Here is a 23,369-nt window from a genome sequence, read left to right as displayed (position 1 = left end):
GCCATACTCTGCTCCTTCTGCTAAGCCCAGGATGTGTGGCTGCACCTTAGAGGAAATACTTGCTCCTCTGCTGATGGACACGACCTATGGGAGAGCTCTGATGGTTACAGGAAAATCAGGGTTTCGAGGGCAGCTTTACCCTCCACTCTGTTCAGATGATCCCTGAGAAATCATCCCTATTTCTTCCATGCTGACTTACAGCGGCAGCTATCACAAGTGCTGAGCCATTGTGCGAGAGGAAGGATGAACCATGCTCGCTCAGAGAAAGAGTCCCTGATTCAAAGCAGTATCGGGAGGTAGCACGTGTGGATGGGCAGTTGACTCCACTTACTTCTTTTTCACATCGTCTCCAGTGCTTCTTGTGCTCAAAACTTACAGTGAACAAAGCAGCTCTGACACAGGCTACCTGCAGATAGCTTAAGCTGGTCCAGAGGTTATTTTGCAGCAAAGGGATTAAAAAGGTAAGCAGGTGGCCAGGTATGGTGGCTCATGCCTGTATTCCTAGCCCTTTGGTAGGCCAAGGCGGTTGGATCACTTGAGGTCAGGAGTTCGAAATCAGCCTGGCCAACATGGCGAAACCCCGTCTCTACTAAAAAATATTAAAAAAATTAGCTGGGCACGGTGGCAGGTGCCTGTAATCCCAGCTACTTGTGAGGCTGAGACAGGAGAGTTGCTTGAACTTGGGAGGTGGAGGTTGCAGTGAGCCAAGATTGCACCATTGCACTCCAGCCTGGGTAATAGAGTGAGACTCCATCTCAAAAAAAAAAAAAAAAAAAAAAAAAAAGCAGCCAATTGTGATGCAAGGTATAAAGCTGCAAAGGATTATGGTAGAGAAAGTACAGTGCACTTATGGGACCATAGAGGAAGAAAACTCCACCTAGAGCCTGACCATATTGCCACTTTAGAAAGATCACTCCTGCTGTGGCAACCTGGATGCAGGCAGGTCAGTTAGAACTCTATCCTTGGAATCCTGGAGAGCCCCACTGAAGGTCTATAATGTGGTGAAATAGAAGTGGACAGACGTGGGAGACAGGAAGAAGAATGAACTGATTTGCCACTAATTTGATGTTGTAGCAGGAGTTGTCTGGGAGAGGGAAGCATTGAAAATGAAGATCCTATATCTGGTTGAGCGACAGAGTTCAGATATCTAGGTTTGTGCAAATCAAAACAAGTGTGTAGGGGAAGATGACTAGTCCAACTTTGGTTGTGCTGTGCTTGATGGTGGTGTCTTAGATACACATTAAGTAGATGAGTATGGAAAGCTATGGTTGAGGCCTGTGTATGAGCATCATTTAGGTGGGAATTAAAGTCCTGGAAGAGGACTGGAGAGAAACAGAGAGGAGGTAAGAGAGAGCCCCCAACATATTCTCATTTACAGGACAGACTTGATTGAGGGAAAAGAAAAGAACAAAACAGACTGTCAGAAGAAAACTAAGGGAATGCAATGTCATGAGACAAAGGGATGCGAAAATTCTTTAAGTGGGAGGACAAGGCCAAGGTGTCAGGTATACTTGAGTGGTCAAAAAGTGACTTAAAAATATTTCCCAAGATGGGAGGGGCATTGCTGAATTTCAGACATTTAAGGCTAGAAAGAGCCATTAATAGCATAATATACTTACATAACTAAATGTTTCTTCTGTAATTGTATAGGCAAAATGCTCACAAACCTGAAGGCAAGCCAGTATTTTAAATAATTTTACTCCTTAACATGTGTGAACTTTCTTTGAATGTATTTAGTTTTTACTATCATGTATCCATCCAGTCATGCTTCCTTAGTTCCCATTCATACACAAATGTGTTTCTGTTACCTCCTTCCTGATATGAGTTTCCTGTATCACACAGACATCTGTGTATGCTTGGGTATTATACAGCTTTTCTAAAATCTGGTGTCAAATGAGATTTGTCCTAACAATGTCTTTAAGTAACAGCTAAATTTATTTCTTATTAACAAGCTTCAAAAAACGTAAACCTGAAGCAGCCTGGCTCTTCTAAAAACTCTAACGACTAAACTAAGACCATCAAAACATAACAAATGAGGTCAGATACATGCACAGGTTACTTACGGTGATAACTCAGTGATATGGTTTGGATTTGTGTCCCCACCCAAATCTCATGTCGAATTGTAATCCCCAGTGTTGGAGGAGGGGTCTGGGAGGTGACGGACCAGAGGGGTAGATTTCCCCCTTGCTGTTCCCGTGATAGCGAGTGAGTTCTCACGAGTTCTGGTTGTTTAAAAGTGTGTGGCACCTTCCCCTTCCCTCTCTTTCTCCTTCTCCGGACACATAAGATATGCCTGCTTCCCCTTCCCCTTCTGCCGTGATTATAAGTTTCCTGAGGCCTCCCCAGCCATGCTTCCTGTACAGCTTGCAGAACTGTGAGTCAATTAAACCTCTTTTCTTTATAAGTTACCCAGTCTCAGGTAGTTTTTTATAGCAGTGCAAGAATGGACAAATACACACAGCTAGAATGCAAAGTAGTGCATTAACACACTGAGTGGATGAAAGAACAAACCCCCAAAAGAAGTGGTACTGGGAAAGGGAGGGACACAGAAATCAAGATAGTCTGGGTGAGCCTCGCTCTGCTGTGGTTCGGAGACAGGGGCAGGAGAGAAATGGGAGGGACGATCCTCTCCAGCCTCAAGTGAGGCCTCCTCACAATTCCTCTCTAGAGCTTGTGGGAGACAGAAGCCTCACACCCAGTCTCCTTCCCTACTATAATCCCATGAAGATAACATGTTAGTTTCCTAGGCACTGTAATTCCCAGAATGACTCCTGGGAAGTAGATATGAGTCTACCAGTCTCAGAAAAGCAGTCACTTTCACAGTAAATTAACTAAGGTGCACATCATTGTTCTGTGACACTGGTCACTGGTTTTCCAGATCTGAGAAACTCCTCATGCTGATGGAGAGAAGAACACCCAGTTTCCCTGGGATGTGCTGTCTTCAGAGAGGCCCTGCTCCTGCAAAGTCTATTTGGAGGACTCAGTCTTTATGCCTGGAGATCCCACAGACTCTCCCTCCAATCTTACTGCAATCTGACCACAGGGTTTCCAGAATGAAGACCCCGGTGTCCCCCTCACTCCTCTCTGTGACGGATGCTTGGCCACAGCAGCCAGGGCTGTGAAGGACAACTCAATCCAATACAGCAAACAGCATCCTATTTTCTCATCTTAATGTGAAGGCCCCGAGAGGCAGCAACAGGTGAGTGGGGTGGCAGAATTTGGGTGATTATTTCTCCTGTAAAGGATCCACTGTCACAAAGGAGAGACAGTGATATGAGACGTGAGATCCCAGGCAAAATGTCTCCAATCAGGCAAACAGGCTCCCAGACCAGCCAAGGAGTAAGCACAGCATCGTACCTCACGTTGGTATGCCGCTTCACGTACAGGTTGTGGAAGTTATTTGTGTTCTCCATCTGGCCTGCCTTGGGGCCCTGCAACCTCTGGATGATCTCCGCTTTCATCTCCATGGCGATGTGGGCCGGCAGCAGGGAGAGCAGAAGCCGCTCCTGGACAAGGTGAGGAAGGAGGAACAAATGTCTCTCAGACAACGCGAGGGATGACCAAATGACACTGGAGATCCTCACTGATTTGTAGGAAGGCCAATTTGGGAATTCTTTCCCAGAAGCTAAATTACAGATTCTAGAAATATATATTGGGAATAAAAAGAGATTTTCTAAGGTCAGAGTGTATTATTATATTATTTATTGAATTCTAAGAGTGTGTTCTTCAGCATGAAGAATAAAGGAAAGCAAAGTTGTTTCCCCAGAGATTTTAAAATCTATTTTGATTTTAAAGTAGCAAAGCAGAAACAATATTAAAATTTCAGAAACCACTGGTCAGCCTAAGATAGAAAACACTCATTTTCGCCTGCTTGTTCATTTCTGAGCTAAAATGCTAGCTTTATTGCACTTAAGAAAGACAGCTGATAGTCCACCTATTGTGCATTTCTTAAATAAGATAAATACTTTCAAAGATTTCATTTCCTCTATGATAAGCACCCAATCCTCTTTAGTAATTCTAAGCTATTATAAAAATGGAGTCAGAAGTGTTAGCTTCTGTAAAATGTCATCCATAAGAAACTACAGGTGGAACACCAGGAAATGATAACATATGAGCTTTTTGAGTATTTTTGGTCTTTATATTCAGTAAGTTCAGAAAACAGTAAATATTAGTAAACAATATTGTACTCATTTTAACATAAACTTATTTTAGTTAGAGTGGCATTTTCTCATTCTCCTCAGTGAAAATACACAATAGTTTTTGGAGGAAAAGTCTAACAGAAGGGTAATCTTCAGGACGTACATCCATCCTGGAGTATTTTAATGTTAATCCATTTTAGAAAGCACCATATTCTTTAGCTATTGTAGAGTTTGGCAACTGATATTCAAGTTGATAAACAAATATTTGTTCAATGAAACACTTTATCTACGACATCTTTATCTATCACATTGTCTCTCTTTCTCTTTTTCTTTTTTTGGCAAGCTGATGAGGGATTAGGGGAGGAGGGGAAGCTTGGATTTGCTTTCAGGTTCACAGGGCCAGGTGTCAATCTCTTTGTCCACTCCTAGTGCACATCGCTTGGGTGGCTGTTGGAAAATTCCCCTGAGAGAGCTGAGGGTGGGCCAGGAGTGCATTCTGATGCAGATGGGATAATCCTGCCCCCGGCTCATCCCTCCAAGGAAAGACAAGTGCAAAGGCAACAGAAGACACAGTATGTACCCATGGGGGAACCTCAGTGTATAGTAGGTAGTTTCTCCATGTACTGGCATCTGAGCATTGATCATTTGTTCATTCATTCATTCACTTATTCACTTATTCAGAAAGTATCCATCTTTGACCAATAAATGCCATGCCCTTTGAAAAGCACTAATGGTAAATTAAAGAAGGATGCCCAGACTCTCTGCTTTGGTTGCCCTTCTGTTTCCCAAGAGTCAGGCATTAAGCGTCTTCCAAACACCACCCTGTCTGTCTAATCTCGTCTGACAGCAAGTGCACTGTGTGTTGAAGCCTTGGTTATGAATGATATGATACCAGAGACCCTGTCACATTCTTCTTTGATTTACCATTAGCGCTTTTGAAAGGGCATGGCCTGATCCCACTCTCTTCTCAGAGCCCACTTGAAAAAACCAGGGGGTTTGTTCTAAGTTAATGGCACTTCAATTGCTAGCTTTCATCATTTTGAGATAAAGAACTACTCTGTCATCTACTCACATTTGGCTACTCATCCCCCAAATGCATAAACTTGCCACTTGTCTTCAATTTCTCTATGCTTTGGCCTCTGTGACTCATGAAATTGTTAGACCTTTGGGAAACTCCAAAGGTAATCAAACAAGTTTGATTACCCATGGCAGTGTTTAGCAGATAGAAGTTGTCCTATAAATTTTAGGGGTTGAGTTCTGCTAGTATTGCCTCCACTGAATTCCATTTCTGCAGGTCCTGAGCGTACAGTACAGTGAGGCACCCTGTGGGTGGTCACTTCCTATTCTTTCTGTTTATTGAGTAATAGATGGAATAATTGGAGTGAGGCCAAAATTTTACATACAAAGGAATTATAATGTCCAAAGTCTATTCACACCAATAGATGAAAGCTGGTGAGGAAAGTGTGAAATTTCTATCCACAAACATCAGAGACCTGGTCAGTCATGGTGACTGACACCTGTGGTCCCAGCACTTTGGGAGGCTGATGCGGGCAGATCACCTGAGGTCAGGAGTTCGAGACCAGCCTGGCCAACATGGTGAAACCCTGTCTCTACTAAAAATGTTTTTAAAAATTAGCTGGGCGTGGTGGCAGGTGCCTGTAGTCCCAGCTACTCCAGAGGCTGAAGCAGGAGAATCGCTTGAATCTGGGAGGCAGAGGTTGCAGTGAGCCAAGATTGTGCCACTACATTCCAGCCTGGGCAACAGAGCGAGACTCTGTCTCAAAAAAAAAAAAAAAAAAAAAATCAGAAGACTTGTCTAGTCATATTCTCAGACATGAACAGAGGAGCCCCTGATGGGAGAAGGGAGGCATGTGGCTTTGAGGTTTCCCATTGAATCTGTCATAATCAAAGCACGTAGATGTTGAAAACAAATGTTATTTCTAGAGCAGTGATAAGGACTATTAACATGTAGACTATAAATAATTATGGGTCTGGATCTAGGCTATCTATTCAGAAATTCCAGTAGAATCTGTGCATCTACAGAGATGTCTTAAGATTGGCTTGATTAGGTTTAAACCCATTTTGTACTCTTTCTGATGGGTGATGAGTCAAGGGCTGAGACAAAATGAAATGCACCAAGCCACAGGCGCTCAGTGTACATAACTCTCCATTAGCAGAGCTTATGATGATAACCTGTGTGTACGTGGACTCAATACCATCTTCCATTGAATTTAAAACAGTCGACATTCCCAGTGTTTACATGAGTTTCTAGCTATGCTTCTTATAGCCGAGGCTGTCAATACCCTACTCATTTCCCTTCTTCCTTGCTTGGGGGTCACTGTAGATTGTTCCTTCCTGAATGTATGGTTTCCTGTGTGTCCGCTAATGAAGAGGTAGCTGATGAATAAATACTCCAGCTTTTGCATCAACATCCCTCAGTGGGAAATCTGAGCATGGTCGGTACATCCCTTGGTACATCCCTCAGAGAATCCCAGGCAAGACTGAGCCCTGCTTCCATCATCAGCCCCTTTGACGAACTGACTTCCCTCTTTGGAGGGAGCTGACCTCATGGTCCCACGCCCTCACCCTGCTAAAGAGAACCACTTCCCAACTAAGTTATTGTACCCAGACCCTTGTCTTAGGATCTGCTTGTGGTAAACCTAACAGATATTTCCAAGCATCATCTCTCCTCCTCCTATATTCTGTAATAAGATTATGCTAAACCCCAAATCACACAGAGCCGGTCCTTCCTGAAAGATACAGATTCTATGATCAAAAAAAGAGAATCAAATATAGTAATCCTTTTCCACACCCAGAGTCTCATTTAACAACCAAATGTAAGTTAAAATCTTTATTTTAGACCCAAATGTAGAAGGATGACTGACTTTTAATAGGTGGTTTAAAAAATATAGAAAGTAAACTTCATATGTTGTACAAAACAAGAATTTTTTTCTTTTGTTGGAAGTATTCAAGAATCCATGTGAATTTAGACTGAAATGAAGATGCTGGTAACTGCCAACCAGCCAAATAAAAGAACTCAAGCCTTCCCCCCATCATTCAGTGCTGGCACCACTGGTGGCTGGTAGATAGCACTGGACCTGGCGACAGCTCAGTGTCCATGCTTTGAGGGTGCCCGTGCCCTCTAGGTGATCACAGTGCTGGGCAATTGAATGAGTTACCAAAAAAAGCCTGAGCTCAAAAGTGGTGAAGCAAGACTCCTTCCTTTAAATTTGTCTTTCTTCCCTTTAAAAATGTTCTGATCTGAAGGAAAAGCCCACTATTATGGCACACATGATAAATTTCAATCCAATTTGTAAAATCTGACAATGTTAATACTTCTATCAATATTTTAGCTTTTTGCGAATGTAGTTGTGTGCCCTGCCAAATTTTCTGAAAGGAACACACACACTTAAGTGCTTAATATACTGGGTATAACTTAGCTACATTATTTTCCCAAGTTTTTTGGAGAAATTCCTTAGGGATACTTTTGAAAAATTAAGTTGTAATTAAACTGACTGATGCACTCTGGTTATTACTTTCTCTTTCTAGTAAAGCTCATGCAACTACTGAGAATTTGTCTAATTCTGGCATATTCAAAGGTTATCTGATTAATAACTTGCCCTTGATTTGGGGGTTTCATTTAACACATCCCTTTGTTAAACCTCCAATTATTATTCGCTAACAATATATTTTTCTTAGAACTTGTTCTTTTAAATTGTGTCTGATAAAAGAGATGCAGAGTTAATTTAGTAAATTTCAATGTACTAGTGATCAAAGTTCAGAACAATCTGAGCTCTGAAGTGTTTCTAAACTAATGAAGCAAGGCAGAGATTGTAACTATATTTTACATCTTTTTTTAGACTATTTCGATTGGTAGGAAAATCCAATTGAAGCAAAGAAGATTTGTACTTAAATTTTGAGCAAAGATGTAGTAAAACATATTATACCCTGTCCCTTCAATAAACCATGCATGGAATAGATAACGTAAAGCTGTTTTACTTTCCAGAAGGGAGGATAACAATGAAACACTGCTTTCATATGAATCTTTAAGTTTTTCTCTTTTAATTCTTATTTTAAAAGCAATTTCAATTATATCAGGATGCTAAATCAATGGGATAAACAGAAAAGATGTTATAAGTTTTTCTCCTTCTAAAAGAAAGAAGTTAACAGAGTGGACAAACACTAGATCCCTAAGCAGCCATTAGGCCACTTGTGGCTCCGTTATCCACGTACTTAGGAAACAGAAGTCATTTCATAATGTCCTGCAGTATCAAAAAGCTAGTTGTCCATCAACATGAAATGCTGCCTATGCTGTCCTGAGAAAACAGGTGACAGAAATAGAGGACAATAGCACCTCCCCCAGCTCCTGTCACACATCTGCCCTTGCAGCAGGCTCCACATCTCCAAGTCTCAGACAATAATGGTCCTCCTCCTGCCTCAGCCTCCACCTCCCTGTTCTCCCAACAACTGCTACTGCCGCTGTTTCCCGTGACAAAATTTAGCTTTTTCTCTTAGGTCCTTCAGTAGAATTTTTGCTTCACATCAATCAATTAAAACTCTTACTATTTGAAAGGTCTTGCTTTATCTTTCTTTGACTTTAAAAAAAAAATTGGTCATCATATTCACATGGGATGGGGAGTAGGAGGCGTCGCAGTAGAAATAGCTCTGAAGTAGGAGAAGATGGGATTCCGCCCTTTCTCTGCTACCTCAACGAAATCAGTCAGCCTTTGGGGCCCAGCTTGGTCATCTGGAAAACAGGTCTGTTGGCTACGGAGTTGAAGGCCTCCATGTCCATGTAAGAGCACAGCCCTTCAAAGAACCATGGGGGGCCCTTTCTAGAACTTACCTTCCACTGTCTTAGAGATGACTACATCCTGCTGCACCCGAGTGCCCAACCACTAGCCCCACGCAGAGGAAAGAACTCAAGTGCTCAAATCCCCACCCAGTGGCAAAGACTGCAAGTCCAGATGGCCTGAGGGCAAGGAGACTCCAAGTGGGATCCAGAACAAGCACCCAGGGAGGAGGCTGAGTCTGGGCTGTCTGTTCCTTGCAGTGTCTCTGACTTGTGGGAGGAGGATGAAGAAGGGCTGAGATGACTGAGGAGCGACTTTAAAGAGCAGCGTTTTCATATCTGTGTGCAGAGGGAAAGTCAACCTGCTTCTTTCACAGCCCGGAAAACTGGAATGCTTTGTGCAAATTAAAATCACTACGCACTTCAGCAAATCAGGTGCCCCTTTCATAAGACAGCAAGTGCTTTCCTTGCATACATATCTTATTTTCTCACTTAACAAACCCTGGTCACATACAATATCATTCAGATTTATACATGTTTTGACAAAAAATAAAAAAAAGGCACAACAGACATAGATGTGGCTCTGAGGGAGTGAAGGCAGGTGGTCATCACCTGCGAGTTGAGACTGGATGGGACTCATCTTCCAGCTTCACAGCCAGCTGTTTCCATCCAGCTGGATTTGCAGGTTCAAGGAGATGATCAGAACATTTGTAGAGTATATTGTTAAAAGATGGTGGAAAGAATGAAATTATCACTCACACGGGATGACTCTTCAGTTAACAGAGAAGAAAGTGCTAATCAAGTCAAATTATAAAGTATATCTACGGTCACTGGTGACAGTAAATTGGTATTTCTAAACTGGAACTGTTTATCATCAACGGTCAATTCAATTCTCTAAAATAGAGCCTCTAGGGAAATGAGAATCATTCAAAAGGTGGAAAAATATTCAATCCTTGGATAAGAGTCTATGTAAGTCCTCAGATGAGAGCTGCAGCTGTGCTCCCTGGGGTAGGCACAGGGCACCTCGTGGCGCACCAGCACCCAAGTCAGCCCTGCAGGCCGGTGCAGCTGCAAAGCCTGAGCAAGCACAGCTCAGCACCAGTGTGAGAAAATCACCCAAAGGGGAATCTCGTCCTGCAAACAAGACCGCCACACTCACATACCATAAAGTGAAAAAGCAAAATGCTCCAGAGGGGGGCCACGTCTGATTGGACCTGCCTCTCAAAGAGTATCCATCCACAGGTAAGCAACGCCATCCAGCCTGACATGGGCAGTGCCAGTGGAGGTATGCGGGGGAGAGAATGGGTGAAGACAGACCATGCTCCTGGGCATTGGCCAAAATCCCTCAACACAAGGTACAGACGGCCAGGCAGGTGGTGGCGCCAGCCTTTGGATTTCTTCTTCTGAGGAGGACAAGGTGGAGATATCATTGACAGAAGGAGATAAGAAGAAGAAGGAAAAAGAGGCAGCACATTGGTATCGATTTGACGAAAGGTCCCAAGGAGCAAAATGGAATATTTGATATGTTCAAATGCAATCCCTCAGAGCAACTCCATGCTACAGATGACAGATACATGATGCAGTTATGTACACACTACACTTGCAGTGGACTGGACTATTGTTCTGAAATGTGTTGCCCCTCCCTCCTGTGCCCCTGGGAGGCAATGAACCTTGGTAGGACCAGTGACATGTGAGTAGCAGTGATATGTGCTCCTTCTAACAAAAGCTTCAGGAGCCGCTGTGGGCCTCACCATGCTTTCCTTTCCCTCTTCTTTGGGACCAGCCGTGTCACCGATGGTGACTCTGAGCCTGGGTCCCATTCATGGTGCAAAGTGGCAGTCCCCCTACAGTGGACAAATACAAGTGAGAAACCACTATTGTTGTCAGCCACTTTGGTTTGGGAGCCATTTTTATCACCGCCTACACTAGCTATTGAGACAGATGCAACTCCATGCAGGGATGTGCACATCAATCTATGTCCTCTGTCCCTGAGTGCTTAGGATTTTCTCAGCTGCTCTGACCTGGGGAGAGGTCACTCACTCACGCACGTGCTGCACTCACAAGCTGCAGCTTCAGGGCAAAAGTTCTGGAAAGCTCCTCTTTCCAGAGGAAAGTTCAGTGAAGTGCTGATTCTTCTCCCTCACTTAGAGTAAGAGGAGGTTGAGCCTTGGCAAGGCCATTCCACCTGTGAGGAGTCTTCAGGGCAGGGACCTCATGACTTTGAAGCCCACACTGGTAACCCCCGCTGGTCTGCCTTGCAGTCCACGGAAGAAAAGGCAGAGGATGTGGTCGTTTCAGGGGTGTCAGAATTACACAGAGCAGGAATGATCCTAGCAAGTACGGGACAACTTTGTACCACTGTGCATTTCTTCCTCCAAAATAAAAACCAGAGGTCACATCTCTAAAAGATTTTCTCAAACTAAAACCTGGAGTCATGAGAATTTACTCATTCTACTTGGTGGCAGATGTTATCCTACATGCAAATTATTGTTGTCTATATTCTCCAGTCAAAGTTCTAATTCTCATGGATGCAAAAGTAACAGGGATTAATCAGCCAGGCCAGTTCCCATCCTTAAGAATGCTGGCAGCACGGCGTCACCATCCCAAACTCGGGGAGGCAGTGAGGCTCCTCTGAAAAGCATAAGAAAAGGAACACTATCGTCTGTCCCGAGGGGCACAGACTCCAGCTCCCTCCCTGATGATGCTGAGACTGTGGGCCCACCTCCCTTCACCCTTGACAGTCAGCCCCTCCCAGATTCAATCGTGAAGAGAAACACAGCATGGATGACAGGCTCCTCCCACATTCATGGGTCTCCTTTGGAGTAGGCTGTGCTGCCAAGCTTAGAAGCTCAGATTTATAAAACCATCATGAGTGTAAGAGAAGCTTGAAGGGGTGAGGATGAGCCACAGAAGGGGCAAAGTCATGGAAGCGGAGACCAGACCTGAAATAGCTCTGCTAACTTTCACCTTAAAGGAGGTCTATAAACTCATGTTTGTAGCGTTCAAAGTTGTTGACTGAAAAAAAACAGGTCTCTTCTTTTGCACAGAAATGCACCATCTCCTATTATTCCCAGGCGATTTTAGAACTGCTGTACTTGCATGCAGACACTGGGCTCTTAATTCAATGTTCTTTCTTCCACTCAACAAATATTTATCAACCACTTTCCACGTGTCAGTTCCAGGTCTAAACAATTTGTAAGTATTGTCTTGCTTAATTCTCTCAGCACTTAATAACGTAGATATTATTATTTCTCCCATTTCTATGAAGAAGAAATTGGAGACCAAATAGGTTGCATGGCTTCCTAAACAACCCAAAGTAAGAAGGTGGTGGAGTTGGGATTAGAACCAGTGGGAGGAAAGTAGTTAGTGGTTAATTGCTCTTAACCAGTTTGCTAAACTGTACCCAGGAAAAAGAGACAATACATAAATAGGCGCAAGAATAAATCACATAGCTTCAGCTGCGGACAGGAGAGCACTTCCATACTGAAGTGTCTTAGGGCATGACTGATTCTCTTTCATTTCAGTGGGGACAATGACCCTTTTTTTTTTTTTTTAAACAGTTTTGAAGTCGGAGATTTGAACCCCAAAGCACACCTGCTCTTGGGGAAGAGTACCACAAGTATCCCATACTGTCGGCAGACTCCCAATCTCTCCCCACCAAGCCAAGCCCAATCCAGGCTGGGAGCACCCCCTGGGTGAGAGTTGGAGCCCAGAGCAAAATTGTAGCCAATATCCGAAGGCTTCCTTTGAAAATATTGTCAACTGGGGAGATTTCTGGAAAAAACTGCACTGCATTCCTCTTTCGAACACATGACTGAATCCTGAAGTGGTCACATACATTTTCTGCTGTGGATGCTTAGGAAGGTGAGTTTAGGACACTCCCGCTGATGTCCACATCTCTGCATACTTGTTCTGGTAAATTAAGTGCTCCATGCCCGCTCCCACAGAAAAGCCTCCAAAGATACAACCCAGCAGATAACAGCCTTTAAATATTGTGCCTGTCTTCAAACACTAATTGTCCCTGTGGGCACTGACGTAGCTGATAACAAAAGATGCACGTGTCATTTCCGCATAACAACTTTTCAGGAAAGAATAGTAAGCAAGGAAAGAAAGGCTGCAGAACTGTTCTAATTCTTACTCTGCTCATGAAGCAATGTTCTGAGCTTCTTCAGATAAGGATTAAAGATGCAAAAGGCAACTGCAAGGAAGTCATCACACCAGATAGCTGAAAGCCTGTCATGATCCTGGAATTTTATTAAATGTAACTCAATGACTGAGGCTCAAACTGAAAAATAAAGGTGCTCTTCTGCTGTGGCTCGCTTGGCTATCAGTTTTCTACACATACATATCTTATTTGTGTACCTATGTTGCTGGCACATGGTATTTTTTAAGCTTTCTCTTTGTCTTTAGAAAATGCATTCTTAGTAATTAGAATGCAGATTTTCTTTCAGGGACTCTTCCTTCTAAGCTTCACCAACAGCTTTGTCTTTGGAGAAAATCACATCAAATATTAGCTAAAAGCAGGCTCTTATGTGCCCCACTACCTGACAAAAATAAACCATGGCTTACAGCTTACAGAATTTAAGAAATCAATCATATAATGGATTTCCTTGCAAGTTACATAGGATGAAAACTCAAGTTTACTTTATACATGTAATGCATTAGGAAACCTTGACTGGGTGTGTTTTCCCACTCGCTTATTGAATCCGAGTGTGTAAGTTCTTAAGATTCATCAAAACTTTTAAGTCCAGAGAAAGGCAACTGGCAGCCTGTGGGCTGAGCCTGGTCAGGCAGATGTACTCTGATTAGCTTGCAGAGTGCATAGTTACGTGTACATGTTTAAAGAATTTGAACCCCTTCAGATAGGTCATGCACCGTACAGTTTACCACAGTCCTTGCCATTCCCTAATGACTTGCAGGTTCACTGCACACATTTACCATGTCTGCCTATACTCTAAGCCATGGTTTCTCACCCCCAGCACTATTGGCATTTTGAGCGACATGGCTTTTTGCTGTGGGGGGCTGACGTGCACACTGCAGGATGCTTAGCAGCATCTGTCCAATAGACTGAGACGTACACTAGACTTTAATACTCTCTACCCACTAGATGTCAGCAAGACCCCCAACCCCTTTTATGACAATCCAGACTGCTCACAAGCATTGACAACTGTTTCCTGGGGGGTAACAGTCTTCCTCTGGTTGAGAATCATTCCTCTAAATATAAGACTTCCCATCTGGACTTTTAACCTGACTACTTTCTCCTATACTCTTCCCCTTCATTTACCTCTGTTCCTCTCCACCTTGGACTCTGTGGCTCATCACTTTCATTGTTGTCTTGCCCCTGCCATTCCAGAATGGCACCTCTCCAGGACATCACTAGGAGGTACACCATCACTTCTCACATGCCATTAGCTATACACAGCACTAAGGGATGCAGTGACATGTCTCTATTCTGGGTGAGACGTACCTAGCCACAGAGATCGTCTTACAACAGAGGAAGAAGAGAACGAGTACTGGGAGACAATCCGTTGGTCCCTGTCACATGCAGAGAACTCAAATGCAGCTGTTTGCAAATGGAAACTGTCACCTTCCCTCCAAAAGCTGTCCCTCTGTTTGTAATCTTAGTGCAGTCAATATCTGCCCATGCGCCTAGCTGCCCATGCAGAAACCTGCTTTCATACCTGACTGTTCTTTCCTTCTTACCAGTCCACATCCAGTGAGGCAGGCTCCTGTCTTTCACACCTCAGAACCTGCCCCTTCCTCAGCCTACTGCTCTGCCCAGTTCTCAACAACCACTGTCACCCAGAGAATCACCTCCTAACTGGCTTCCTTCCTCCAGTCCTCCTTTTCCCTCACCTTCTCTTCTTTCTAAAATGGGAAGTAGTCAAATAAGCTCTGCTCCAGCTCTGAAGGCTTCTAACACCTGGGACAAGGCCAAAGCCCTGCAGTATATTACGAGATATGATAGGCCCCAGGCATCCCACCCTCTTTATTTCCTCCTCTTCCTTTCTTTGACCCTGCAACCCAGCTCTTCTGAATCACCTGCAGCCTCAGACCCGCACTGGAGCACGCTCCCCCTGGGACCTGAATGGCTGATTCCATCACGTCATTTCCATCCATTCCTTTGCTAAGGCTATCCCCACCAATTCTCCAGGCAAGCTTTCAACCACCTCCTCCCTAAGAGCCATCCTGCATGCCCTCCCACCCACAGCTAGGCTAGGTGCTGTGTGCTGTGTGAGCCGTCAACATTCACCTTGCTAATGGCCCCTGAACTCTGCCAAAGTCATCTGTTTACTTCAAGCGTAAGTGTTAGTGAGCCAGGCCTGTGCCTTCTTCAATATTTTGTTCCCAGTACAGAACACGAAGACCATTGCCTGGCATAGGTAGACACACACACAGTAAACATTTGTTGGATGGATAGAGGAGCGAATGCATGATTGTGTGACTGAATGCTTCATTTTACATTTTGAATAAGATTTTCTTTTATTGGCAGCGGGGGGGGGGGGGGGGGGGTTTCCTTCTTTTTCTTTCTGTAGCTAATTTTTTCTTTTTATTATACTTTAAGTTCTAGGGTACATGTGCACAACGTGCAGGTTTGTTACATATGTATACATGTGCCATGTTGGTGTGCTGCACCCATTAACTCATCATTTACATTAGGTATATCTCCTAATGCTATCCCTCCCTCCCTCCCTCCACCCCACGACAGGTCCCGGTGTGTGATATTCCCCTTCCTGTGTCCAAATGTTCTCATTGTTCAATTCCTACTTATGAGTGAGAACACGGAATAAGATTTTCACTGAGAAACCCATTAAATAATCTGACTTTTCAATGACAGAAACCAGGAGAACATTCTGGCCTCAGCTCTGTCACTCTATAAGTGGACAATGGGTAAATTACATAACCTCTTGGCCTTTTACCTGAGAAATGATGAGGTACATTATTGCTGTCTCTTTCAGTTCTAGGTGTCTCCCATTCAATAAGGTGTCAGGAGGAAATGGTAAGACATCCTTGAGGGTGACAGCAGAAAAGTAAATATGCCTTCAATTCTATTTTTGGTTACTGTTAAACACCCACGTGTTTTCTCAATTAGAAGAAATGATTGGACGATGTATATAAATATATGTATATGTTATATATATTATGCGTGTGTTACATCTCTCTCTTTTAATTTTATCACAATATGCATTATTGACATGCACACATAGATTTTCAGGGGAACTGCAGAGAAGGAAAAGTATTTCAATTCTTTCCTATGTGTTTCTCAAAGATCTTCTAATATCTGATCTTTCTAGGGCTGATGAAGTAACATTCTCCTTTTTGTTATTCTGCAGGTACAAGTCCAAGCGCTCACGTTAATTACGTTGTTGAAGGCTCCTCCCGTGGCTGACTCCAGCTACACGCCATGACGGAAGACATGTGGCCCAGAATGCAGTGTGGAAGAGCCAAAAAGGGAATGAATAACTTATAAACGGCAGCCCTGCCAAAGTGAAAAGAAGGCAAGTTTTCTGCCAGGAAACAGAAATCAAGATCAGCATGGAAATAGAAGTCATGGCTAATGAGAAAATGCTATATTACATTAAAAAATATTTATTGATTAATTTGAATAACTACATGAGTATATATAAACTTAGGAATTTTCAGCTTTGTCATGCCAACAAAAATATTTATCAAACAGTAAACAGATTTTTAACAGCACTAAATTGACGTGTGTAAAGCTGAGTCTGATAAAATATTAAATCGTATGCAGAGATTTCTAAGGAAAATAATGTGTTATTCTCACCAGCTATGCACCCACGCTGACTTGAGCTCAAGCCTGGCTTGGTTTAGGAAGCATTAATATTTCAATCATCTATTGCTGCAAAACAAATCACCTCAAAACTAGTGGTTTGGAACAACAATGATGGATGGTTTCTCCTGACTCAGTGGGCTGGGTGACTGGGCACTGCGTCCTCCTGGTTTTACCATCGACAATCTTATGACTGTGCTCAGCTGGAGGGTGGGCTGACCCTACAAGGTGGCCCCAGTGACACGTCTTTCTGGCTGTTGCTGCTGGCCATGGGCTGGGACTTTGGGTCTTCACCATGTGGAGGCTCATTCTCTGCCAGGCTGGACTGGCTTCCCTAATGGTGTACTCAGGACAGCAGTCCTAGAAAATGAGAGACGATCTTCAAGAGCTCATAAGGTCTGGATTCCAGAATTCACAGTCACTACCCCATTTCCTGTGAGTCAACGCAAGTCCCAGGCCCTCCCAGATTCAATCGTGGAGAGAAACCTTTCATGTTTTCCATCTGCCACAGCTTGGATGACAGGCTCCTCCCATATTCAAGGTTCCGAAGGCTTGGTGGAGCCAAGGGTTAGGTAATTTCTCTTTTTTGTTGTTTGTTTGCTTTTGTGTTTTTTAGATGGTTTTGCTTTTGTTGCTCAGACTGGAGTTCAGTGGCATGATCTCGGCTCACTGCAGCCTCCACCTCCTGCATTCAAGAGATTCTCCTCCCTCAGCTTCCCGAATAGCTGAGATTACAGGCCCGTGCCAAGCCTGGCTAATTTTCTGTATTTTTAGTAGAGATGAGGTTTCACCATGTTGGCCAGTCTGGTCTCGAACTCCTGACCCCGGGTGATCCACCTGTCTCGGCCTCCCAAAGTGCAGGGATTACAGGCATGAGCCACCGCACCCAGCTGGGTTAAATAATTTCTACAGTGAATCTGGGGGCTCAGGTCCTCTCCGTAAGGGGCCCTGAGAAAAGGCAATACAGAAACTCCAGCTTCAAGTCCAGTTTCAGTTACCTAAATTCCAGTTTGAATTTCTGTGAATTCACCTTGTGTCCAGTTACATATTCAATATATTTCTCCTCTGTTCATTCTCGTCCAAACATATGGCCAAGGCTGGACTGAAACTCCACAGGATAAGACATAGAAGGATTGGTCCTCCTGAGAGGTCATAGGGTGAATACACAAATTACTATCACTCAGCTCACACTGTGGCTTCTACCTCAAATTAACACTTGGCAAATAATTCTTAGAAATGCCTTAAAACAAACAAGACAGACAATGGAAATGAAGCAGCTGTCTACAAATGCAGTGACTCACTTTCAGTTTATTTTAAGACTGTTCTAGACGTAAATCCATATGAATTATCTCAGAAAGTGGTTTTTTTTTTTTTAAATTCATGTTGACGTTTTGTCAAGAAAATGAAAGTAAACAAAAATTAGACAGGTTTGAGAAGATGTAATAAACAATTCTGAACAAAGAAAGGAGGAAATTAATGAAACAACGTTTAGGTATGTTTCATGATTCATTCTTAGGTGATCCATTGAAATATCTGGGACTGTTCTGTTCTCTATTTAGTGATTCTCTATTTAGTGATTTTACTAAAATACTTTTTTGCTAGCTGATAAAAGCATACCACACCACTACCCATAGCAAGATGTTCTTTGCATATGATATATGCAATTATGACAGAGCAGAAGATCCTTAAAAGAAATGTTCAAAACTCTCAATTCAGTAGATGAATCTCAGGCTTTTTATGCAACCTGGATTCAAAACTGAAACTCACATCAAATATCTGATCCTCACTCATCATTTACCCAATACTGCAAAGCTACAGAATAGCTTGTTTTAAAGTAACACATCTGAAAAGTAAAACAGAAGTATCTATTAACTTTCAGAGTAATTATTTCAAAAACATCATATAATAAATACTAGAATTCATAAATGTTCTACTGTAGCTAAATGTTCTTTATCAGGAAAACTAGACACTTGCTAGTCTTACCTTGCTAACATTATCAACATAATACCAACACCAATATTAACAATATCAATTACCCAGTAAACTCACTGCTGTCCTCTACTACTGCTAAAATAACTTCAAGCCTAAACATGTCCACGAAGTTCATAATTGGATCCAGTCCTACTACACACCTGCCCGCCATTTCATTAGCATTCTAGAGAGTTGTGGCTGTGAATGAACAGGATTCTTCCCTGTTCATTCTCTCCTGTTATATTTTGTTTGGTTTTGTTCTTACTTCTCCTTTAAAATCTGCTCTTGCCCCACAATGGTAGCTGTTGCAGGGTTAAAGGAATTAATATTTACAACGGGAAAGTGCCCAGTTTGCAGAAAACCCTCAAATGTTAGCCTCGATGGGCACAAAGTCTCTTTTGACAAGTTCAAGCCTACATGCACCCTTCTTTTCTCTGAATTACGATGGCTCATAGTCAGTACGGCCTCTTGTCACTTAATTATTCTCTAACTCTTTCACTTACATTGGTCGTCCCAGTTGCCCTCCAAATCATTTGGTGGGGGAAGGGCACGCAGAAATAATGCATTTTATTTACACATTCTTTGTACTTCTAGATGTTTATTTCAGTTTTTTAATGATCAATAATTATGGTTCTATTTTTTGATAACCATAAAGATATAAATAATATGGGTGGCCAAATATTAGTGTCATATTAAAACGATTGGGCAGAAGTTCCCTACACAATACCTAACAAAACAGACCAACATTTCTACAATGCAACAAAGGACCTTCACCACTACAGCCATGACACAAAAAAGGTCATGGCTCAGTATTATAAACTTCAAAAATCAGTGGCCAAGACGAGAAAGAAGATTCCAGAGCTGAACATAAGATGGAGGTGTGCTTGACTCTTAACCCTCCCCACCCCTCCAAGCAGCAGCTCAGAACTGACCAAGTCAGAGAATTCTTCTGAATACCCACAAAGTGGGGCCAACTAACAGCCATATTCAATTTCAGACCTAAGGATGATGAAGATCATTGTGTGGTTGGAAACAGAAAGTTTTTTAAAAAAATGAATAAAATGGAACAGTTTCTCTTGGTTGGAAATGAAGCCTTCCAGGCTGAGGAATGGATGGAACCCCAAGTTTGTCCTCCATGGAAAGAGATCTGCTCCCCTCCACACACTCAAAATGGCGCAACCAAACATGGGGAGAAAGCCAGCCCTGCTGTCCTGCAGGCGCCCTCCTGGCACCAATACTTTCCTCTGCCCACCACAAAGCAGACGGAGCACTAAATACCCAAACTGCAACCACCCCACACCCAAACCACTGAATCGCCAGCCCCCCATACAGCGGGAAAAGGGGTAAGAGGTGAAGGCCAGGAGCCTGGAAACAGGATGCACGACTTATTTTAGAGAGTCGCCTACTGGATCCCAAATGAAGCAGAAAACAACCCCACCACTACCACAACAAGTGATGCCGTGGGGGCCAGGAGGGAGCAGTGGGGGTCAATCCAACACCGAAGCTAGGGACAGCTGAAGACAGACACACTGAGACTGGACCCTACCCTCTGGGGCCCCTGCTAGCAGGCGGCTGAACCCAGGGAACAGCCCTTCCTCCTCGTTCATCTTTCAGTTGATCATTGTCTTCCACTGGACACATGGGTGTAAAGGACTAAGAGTGCTTAGGTACCCTGACAATGTACGTTTCTCGGGGTGTAGGAATCCCATAACACATTCCAGTGACCTCACAGATATGCCTCAAAAAAAATGGAAACAGTTTCCAAGACACAACAGCCCTGGAGGCTGCCCTTCACGATCTCACCTCCAAGCCCCCGCTGAGGCCTCTGGCTACTACGTATTGTCAGGGTCTCAGCTTCCCCTGTCCCCCACCTCTTCCCTATTGGCTCTCCTGTGGGGCCTCACTCTAAGCCAGTGGTAGAAACCAGGACAACTCTGTTCCCCACACAAGTGGATGTTGGGCAGAGCCTGGAGAAACGCTACTTGCATCCAGTGGGCAGAGGGCAGGGATGCAGCTACGCATCCTGCAGGGCACAGGGCGGACCCCACCTTGACGATGTACCCAACTCCAATGCCCACAGTGCTGAGGTGAAGCTGGCTCAACAGAAGCTATCACATCAGGTTTCGTGCACATTGTAGGTTGTTTTTTTTTTTTTTTTTTTTTTTTTTGAGATGGAGTCTCACTCTGTTACCCAGGCTGGAGTGCAATGGCTTAATCTCAGCTTAATGCAACCTCCACCTCTGGGCTCAGGTGATTCTCATGCCTCAGCCTCCTGAGATGCTGGGACCACAGGCATGTTCCATAACACCTGGCTAATTTTTTATATATATATATATACACACACACACACACACATATGCACACACACACACACACACACACATATATATATATATATTTTTTTGGTAGAGACAAGGTTTCACCATGTTGCCCAGGCTGGTCTTGTACTCCTGAGCTCAAGTGATCCACCTGCCTTGGCCTCCCAAAGTGCTGGGATTTTAGGCATGAGCCACTGCACCCAACCATTGTAAGTCTATAAAATTCAGTTTTGCTGAAGCATGTGATGAAGTAACTTGGTTAGTAAAATTACATGAGATTGTACTCCTGGTCCTTCCACGGAGGCATGGCCTCTGTGAGGTGGGGGATGCTATAGTGTCTCCAGCCTCAGAGGAAAGAGGCAGAGTCACAGCACTGTGGGATGACATCCCAGGACATGGAGCCTCCATTCAGGTGGAGCAGAGCAGGGGCTGGCACACCACCCCTGAAAAGGGCCGCAAGTGAATAGTTCAGGCCTTGAGCACCATGCCCTCTCTGCCATGACTACCCAACTCTGCCACTGTAGCCTGTAAGCAGCCATAGCCAATGTGCAAATGAATGAGTATGGCTCTGTGTTCCAATAAAACTTGATTTATGAAAAACACCCAATTTCATATAATTTTCATTTGTAATAAAATACATATATTTAGTTTTTAAAACATCAGCCAGAAGTGATAGCTCACATCTGTAATCCCAGCTACTCGGGAGGCTGAGGCAGGAGGATCATTTAAGCCCAGGAGGTCGAGGCTGTAGTGAGCCATGGTGGCACCACTGCCCTCTAGCCTAGCCTGAGTGATAGAGTGAGACCCTGTCTCTTAAAAAAAAAAAAAAAAAAGGAATAATCTAACAATATAAAAACCATTCTTAGTACTCAGGCCACATGAAAACAGGAGGCAGGCCAGATTTGACCCACAGGCTGTAGTTTGATGACTCCCAGTATAGAGAAAGTTCCCTTGAAAAGTCAAAGTTAAAGGCATTGCAGACACATTAAAAGTGTCACTGACAATTGAATTAAGGACAATAAAGGTTATATCCTTCATCCAAAGGGCATTTTTACTATTATCTCCATAATCTGACACTCACAGGTTACTTAACATGTTGTACCTTGCAATAAAAGCCATAAAATGGATCTTTTAGAAAATAATAAATTTCAAGTGATCACTGAGTTCTCAGCTGAGAAGGAGAGGCTGAGAAGGAGAGTGTGGTAGCTTTGGAGTCAAGAGTCTCGATCAAACCCCGCCCCGCAACACCTCCTTGTGTCCTGATAGTATGGGCTTACGCAGGGACCTGGCCAAGTCTGAATTTAGGTGACTGCTTGCTACTGAGGTAGCCATCAGAGAGCACAAAAGTCACTGCACCAAAACCAGAAAATCGAAATTCAAGTCCGAGCTCACCCACTCATTTGAATGAGACTCTAGGTCACTCCCTAACCTTCCTGGGCATCATTTTCCTCACCTGAAAATGAAGGGGCTGGACTAACACTCTGAATGTCTTTCTTGCTGTAGAAGCTGGGGAGTCAATACTTCTGCAACGTGTATTTTTAGATAAAGCCAAAAAAAAAAAAAAAAAAAGAGTCAACTTGGTGTAGCTGCAAACAAAAGATCTCATTTCCCCACTCAATAGCTAATTCTCTAGCAGTCAGAATTCAGAACACATGTTGCTTGATTTACGGTGGCAACCAGTAATTTGTGTGAGAAAGACTTAATTTAGAAGAACGCACATGTCATTTTTTTTCATAACCAAGTAAGAGTTACAATTAGTTTGATTCATATGCTGTCACGGATGTCTCCACCACACTCACAGTGAACAATAAGAAGTTTTCAAGGCAGCTCTTTGATGGAGAGAACTATTTCTCAGTTGTGTAATTAATACTAAACATAAATCCTCCTCCGTTTCCCTATTGACTATTCCATGCTCACTCGAGCATCATTGTCTATGAGTGATCATTAAGTAGAAAAACCACTGAATATATTTGCTTTTTTACTGAATTTTATTTTGTAGCATTTTGCCTTTGGGAAATTGCCAAAATTAGTAGTGAAATGCCCCAAATAACCCGCTGAAAAAGTTGGGAAATGCCTTAACTTTTTCTCCCATTATGACACATATCTTAAGCAAAATTTTAATAATATGATTCCATTGAAAACCAGATCAATCAAAATGTTTTCTAATGTTTGTTATACAAATAAAGAAGATGCAAGACTGGATTTAAAACACAAATAGGCATGCTGTTCATAGCTGAAGAATTGAAGTGCTCATGATCATTTCTAGTTGCAAAATTCCTCTCTTGCCTAACATCTGTCGGTAAAATAATTAAAATCACATTAAAGATTGATTTCATCAAGAAGAAATAAAGCACTCCCCA

At 43.1% G+C, this 23,369-nt stretch overlaps 1 protein-coding gene across 7 annotated transcripts in view; it reads right to left on the bottom strand.

Moving 5' to 3' along the window:
- ADCY2 (adenylate cyclase 2) overlaps positions 1-23,369 on the bottom strand; it is a 424,606-nt gene that overhangs the window by 128,995 nt on the left and 272,242 nt on the right. For all 7 annotated transcript variants that reach the window (XM_009208133.3, XM_021939226.2, XM_021939228.2 and 4 more), the window contains one exon: positions 3,358-3,506. In XM_009208133.3, the coding sequence (XP_009206397.3) occupies positions 3,358-3,506 (149 nt within the window). The remainder of the gene's footprint in view (positions 1-3,357; positions 3,507-23,369) is intronic.

The sequence above is a fragment of the Papio anubis genome, chromosome 5 (assembly GCF_008728515.1).
Source record: "Papio anubis isolate 15944 chromosome 5, Panubis1.0, whole genome shotgun sequence".
NCBI lineage: Eukaryota > Metazoa > Chordata > Mammalia > Primates > Cercopithecidae > Papio > Papio anubis.
The sequence above is the reverse complement of the archived record's forward strand: the minus strand, read 5'-3'. Positions and strand labels throughout refer to the sequence as shown.